Here is a 6,000-nt window from a genome sequence, read left to right as displayed (position 1 = left end):
CCCTCTTTCCCTCAACAGGAGCATCTCAGAAAGTGCCATGAGGCAATGTAAAGATACTGGATGCAGTATTTGTCCTTGATGCCAATGGTGCAGGTTTTTAGTGACCTTGCTCTTAATCATTAGAGTTGGAAAGGCTGCTTTAACATGTACTGTTGAGGACTCTATTTGAGGTGTCTGTGTGTTAGATTACAAAATAAGGGATTTGGAATGAAGAAAGGCAGAGTAGACTTTATTCTATTAATCAAAAGTCTACACAGGAGATCTTTGCTAGCTCTGCTTGTCAGTGCTAACATAGGTCAAGGAACGTTATCCATTTCAACTTAAGTGTCATTCCAGTTCAGTTTGATCACAAAAGTTGGTTTCTGACTATAAAATAAGCTGTTTCCTTCCATATGTTAAGAGATTAAAAATTAATGCTTTTATTCTAGAACAGGGGAAAAAAAAAAGACTACCTAAAAAAAAAAATCTTACCATGAACTTTAGCGGTATTTTCATGACTAAAATAATATTTTAAATGCTTTTAAAATGATGGAAATTCAGGCTTTCAGAGGTGTGAGTCAGAAACCTTCGATGCAAAGGCAGCCCCATAAGTGACAAATGGATGACGCTGAATCAGCAGAAGGAATTGCAGGGCACTGCCTGCCAGGGCTCATTTAGAAAAGGAAAGTTACGGTGCTGTTTCCTTCTGAAGTAGGGGTAAAATGCTGCGCAGACACTGAGTGCCAGCCAGCTCCCTCTCTGCTGTCTGGATCTGCTGTGCGGGGCACAGGGAACACTGCTGCTGGAGAAACCCATCACCACCTCCAGTGTCAATGCCTTACGTTTTGCTAGGATGAGCTTTACTGGTGCTGGTCAAACTTGAAAGCTGCTTCTTTACCAAATACAGGTAAAGGCTCTGAGCCTGGGGTGGCTGAAGGGGGACTGAGAAGAAAACATACCCAGAAAGAGGCTCTCGCTGGTAGTTTGGTGGGCAAGGTGTGTCTAAGCACTCGTAGCTCCCTCTCATGTTGAAACACATCTGATTTGATCCACAATTAATGTTCTGTTCCAGGCACTCATCAATATCTGAATGTAAAAAACATGCAAATGATCAGTTGCTGGTAGAAGAATTAAAGGGTTAACAAGCAGCGGGTAGAGGCTGGGCAGACTGCAGAGCACACCTCTGCACCCAGGGACATCCTGAATTCGGCTGTGCTGTCCAAGACACCAGAGCCACAAGTTCCAGTAACATGCATTTATGATTGTTCTGTTATCACTGTGCAGGATGGTGCATCGTGCAAGAGCTGCCCTAGCAGATGTCAACAGAGCCTAATTAGGTAAGATTTGGGTTTTTGTGTGGATCAGAAAACCTGACAGTACCTCTCTTTTTGACAGAGGCAGGTTAAGGATTAGATGAGGTTTGACCCTAGAGTTGCTGTGTACTCGCCTTAGTAGAGATTGCATTTAAATGTGTAATGTAAGGTCATGTGAGGAAACTTCAGAGTAAGAAGTTGCACTTGTCTAATTTACTGTAGTGGTATGAAGCACTAACGTGAGAAACAAGAAAACTTCTGAAACTTGAAATTTTGAATGTCAAATCTCAAATTCAAACGGGGGCTCACATGTACTGAATGTGATTTGTGTCTTGCTTATTTGCAGGTGTATTTCTGAACACTCAAAGGGCTCTCGTACCTTGGCAGGTCTTGCCGTTGGGCATGAGGCGATAACCAGAGGGACAAGAACACTGGTAACTTCCCGGGGTGTTTCTGCACTCGTGCTGGCAGGTGTCTCTGGTTTCACATTCATCGATGTCTGTGGAAGGAAACAGGAACACGCACACGTCAGCATTGTTTGAACCTGGTATTGAACTCAGGGGTTTTTTTTTTCCCCTATTCATATACAAGTGTATGGACAGAGTTGGTGGAAGGTGTCTGGATGTTGTTTTCTGATGGAGTTGAATGTCTAAGGCTAGCACATCCTTTCACAGCTTCAGAACTGTTTTGTAACTAAAGTCAGCTTTAAGGGGATCCCCGTCCCCAGTTTTGGTAGCAGCCATCTATGTATTCTAGCCAGAGACCAGTCTCGAGCTCTGGGAAGAAAGGGGGATGTGCAGTCTGTGTACATGGACAAGGTTATACACACACAGTCTTGCCCCAGAAGCGAGCTGAGCTGCCTGATAAGAAAGTTTTAAGCAATATACTCAGGGAATGCCCAGATCAGTCACCTCACCAGAGGAAGCCTTGACAGTGGGGGAGTTGTTCTCATAGTTAATACCTCCTCAGGCAAAGCTGTTTTGCTTTCAAAGTGATTTTCCCCGTGCCATGGGGATGAATTAAGCTCAGTATCTGGGAAGACTATCAAAAAATGCTCTTAATTTATTTTTTTAGAATCTCCATTGCTTTGAAGCACCAGACCACTTTATGTAAATTTTGCAAAGCAGAAGAGTGGGATTTAGACACAGATCATATGTAATTATAATTTCTTAAAAACATAATTTAAGACAAGACAGCAATAAAGACCTCACTGAAAAGCCTCAGAGAAGCTCACAGAGTGAGGAGGAAGTGAGTGAAGTGCTTGACTGTCAGAGGAGCCAGATATCTTTGTTTCCTGTCTGCACTTCTTAAAAAACTTGGGGCAGAACTTGCCATTCACCCTGACTACCCCACTCTCCTCACTGCTGAAAGGGAAACAGCAGTGCTCTGTCACTGTCGCTACTTATGACAAAGCCCCGTTTGTTTACTTAAAATGAGTGAAGTACACCGCAACCCGCTCTCTGTTGTAACTACAGAGAATGTAAAAGCGTCTGCTTATATTGCCTGTCCTGTAGCAGAGCTGGCATTAGCCCTAGTGTGCTTAATTCTGAAACCTTTCTTCAAAACCTTTTTGAAGGTTATTCCCACTACTGCATCAGTGGGTCTACTGGTGTTTCTTGAAGTGTGAGGAAATGCCCAAAGGTGAGCTACTGTAATCAGAAGAAAGAGAATAACAGAGGGAAATAATTTTCAAAAACACAACAAAATAAGCAGCACAATTAAAACAAGAGGTTATAAGGAGGAGGTTTGTAAACATTTTTGCTATACCGTGCTCAGGAGACAAGAACATGAAGAACTCTATTTATCAGGGCAACATGAAAACCAGCACCGCAAACCATCAGCCCCTGGTGTATATGAAACAGTAACCTAAAAATAAGGACCAGAACAAAAGAATTGCATAGATATGACTGACATTTACCTACACATCTGCCATTTCTTGCCTCATAGCCTTCAGGACAAGTTTCTCTAACGTTCCTTCTAGTCCTGGAGAAAGGTATTCTGCTGTTCCTATACTCTGAGAAGGAGCTGTAGAGATTTGAGGAGTGCCTGTAATACTGTTGCGGTTGATAGTTGTCTCTCACAGGGGAGAATTGAGCATAGCTATAGCTATTGTAATAGGCACCGTAATTTGGCAATCTCTCCAGTCCAGCGCAAGATTTCCCATCACCTAATAAATGTTGCCCGGGCGGACAGATACACGTGAAGCTGCCGGGGGCGTTGGTGCATTGAAATGCACAGGGCTTAGGCACTTGGTCACATTCATTAATGTCTGCTCATGTGACATGATCCAGAGCAACAAACCATGTGGAGAGGAGAAAAAACAAACAAACAACAACACGTAACTATACGTATATGTGTACATATATACTTATTTCAGTCTGCAGAACAAACTGAAGACATAAAAGTGAGATCTTGGAGGCAGTAAAGTACGGACAAACCAATGCCAGGTAGGCAGGTTACGCTATCCTGTACAGTAATAAACCTGTATTCTTCCTGTGAGGCTGCTTGCAGGACGTCAACTCTGCTGCAAGTCTTGCCTCGAGTGTTCCTGCAGGTAAGGTGTGGCTGTACAACAGGGATCCAAGTCTGTCCCCTGCTTTCCAAAAGCAGAGCTGCGTGACAGCCTGAGAGCTGCAGTTCCTGCTCCTTACCAGAACAGACGTGGCCCCTTTTCGCTCTTCCTCCTTTCAGCCTGAGCTGCTCACTGCTACTGCAGGAATTATTTTCTCAAGTGCTCCACAGACGGGTGGGAGAAGCTATCGGGCCCCTCTTTAAAGGAGGGAACTTAACAGTGAGCATTCTTGAGCCGCACAGAGTTAGAAATTCATTCACACTCAAGAACTCGGGTACCGACACTGCACTCTGCGGCAGGGGAAAATCAGGGCTGGAGGACAGGGCTGCAGGGGAAGGGGTCGGCTGTGTTCTGACCTTTCCTGTTGTTACTGGTCATTCCAGCTGGGGAAGCTGGAGACTGAACAGTAAATATTAATTCATTTTTGTATAATTAAAAAGGTATAAATCTTCTTTTTTTTTCCCCTTGAGGAACGTTGGGGTGTTTTGAAGTTGTATCCCTTTAAATTGCACCCTAAAGTAATTTGACCACCCTAGCAGTAAATGTCCATCCTTAAATGAAAACAGAGTGGTGAGCATTCAAAATGTAGTAAAAGGTTTCAGGGTCACACGATGAGTGTCCTTCATGCAAAATCAAGTAAGTTTGAGTGCTCCTGTGTACGGCAGGACCAGGCCCTCTCCCACCATCTCTCTGGCACTGCCACAAAGAAATTTGCTAAAATTTTCATCAAGTTGTGTCAGGCCCAGCTGAAAATTTGACATCCACAGTATTCCTAAAAATCTACTGATTCCAAACAGGGACGGGCAACTCCACAATGACCAGAACTAAATAACCTAATATATATCAATTATAGCTATGTACGGTCACATTATAAACCTTTTTTTAACTAGAATTTAAAGATTATCTTCATGGTGACTCAATAAGGGTTTAATTCTTTCATATTAGTGGAAAGTGTGCACTCTTTAAATTGCTGTGTCATTAAGCCAGCTTTGTTACAGTTTCATGTTGGTTCCCTCTGAATGCAGCATTTTGAGCATAGTTTGCAATCCTCCAAGCCACAAATGCATGAAAATGGCATTTAAAAAGTAGTACTGGTCAGACACATACAGAATGGTAGACCGCATTTTTGTCAAGTGTTTAATCCTTTGTATGTTTTGAAGCTTTAAAGAATTCTTTTGGCTTTTAATAATTAAATGCTTTGAGGGTTGGAAATGATAATTACTGCAGAGCATTGCAGTGTTTTCCAATTTTGATTTAACAGACATAACTGAAACTTCATACGTCAGCTGAAATATCATTAGGGTGGTGTTGTCAGGTGTTACAGACAAGAGAACTTAACAGGGCAACAACTAATATGAATTCTAGGTTCATAGCCCTTCATTGTGAGCTTAAGATGAACAACATATTACTCAAATACATGTTAAAGAATACCCAAACTCGTTATTTCCGTGTATTGAACACCTAGTTGAACATCTTTTGCCTGCATGACACAGACAATGGGTATGTGCACACCTCCACCACAACCAATGGCCTTGGAACAAGGTGTGGATAAGCACGATCAGACTGTTGTAGAAATAAGGAAAGGAATCAGGTGGAAATTTAAGGAGTTTTTTTGCAGGATCGTCCTGTGCAGTACGGGCAAAACTGAGGGCAGCCAGTCCCCCGTGTTCCTACCACAGCCGTCCCAGCGAGAAGTGATCGCTGACTGACTGCTAAGCCTGTCTCCCCTGGACAGTTTCACTTTGAGTGTGCACTATGATATTAAATAGGTACAAGAACAAGGTGAAATGACTTCTACACTAAAACAGAAAACATTTTCACATGTTCTTTAACTTGAAGAATATTTGATTTTGAATTCCAGCTGGCCTTCCACCTGTGATTCGCATGTTGAGATTACCACAGTTTACAGAAATAGTATAGTTTAAGTGGGCAGGCATATATCTATAGGTGCTGTGATGACAAACGAGCATCTGGCCCCACACAAAGGACAGGGAATTATGGCACGAGCAAAGTTCAATTCTTCTGTTTCTGTCTAGGGCCCTACTTTTCAGATTTTCCCTGTGCTCACTGGAAACATTAGCAATAAAAACTGTAATTTATTAACACATGTGAACTAATACCTTTGATTCACCTGTA

At 42.5% G+C, this 6,000-nt stretch overlaps 1 protein-coding gene across 1 annotated transcript in view; it reads right to left on the bottom strand.

The window, feature by feature from the left end:
- Nucleotides 1–6,000, bottom strand: part of LOC104539999 (hemicentin-1-like) — a gene marked incomplete at its 5' end in the record, with an annotated part of 29,678 nt that overhangs the window by 582 nt on the left and 23,096 nt on the right. The window contains 3 exons of the mRNA XM_010183684.1: nucleotides 939–1,065; nucleotides 1,672–1,791; nucleotides 3,211–3,561. Coding sequence (XP_010181986.1) covers nucleotides 939–1,065; nucleotides 1,672–1,791; nucleotides 3,211–3,561 — 598 coding nt within the window. The remainder of the gene's footprint in view (nucleotides 1–938; nucleotides 1,066–1,671; nucleotides 1,792–3,210; nucleotides 3,562–6,000) is intronic.

This window comes from Mesitornis unicolor, unplaced genomic scaffold, assembly GCF_000695765.1.
Source record: "Mesitornis unicolor isolate BGI_N332 unplaced genomic scaffold, ASM69576v1 scaffold14574, whole genome shotgun sequence".
Taxonomy (NCBI): Eukaryota; Metazoa; Chordata; class Aves; order Mesitornithiformes; family Mesitornithidae; genus Mesitornis; species Mesitornis unicolor.
The sequence above is the reverse complement of the archived record's forward strand: the minus strand, read 5'-3'. Positions and strand labels throughout refer to the sequence as shown.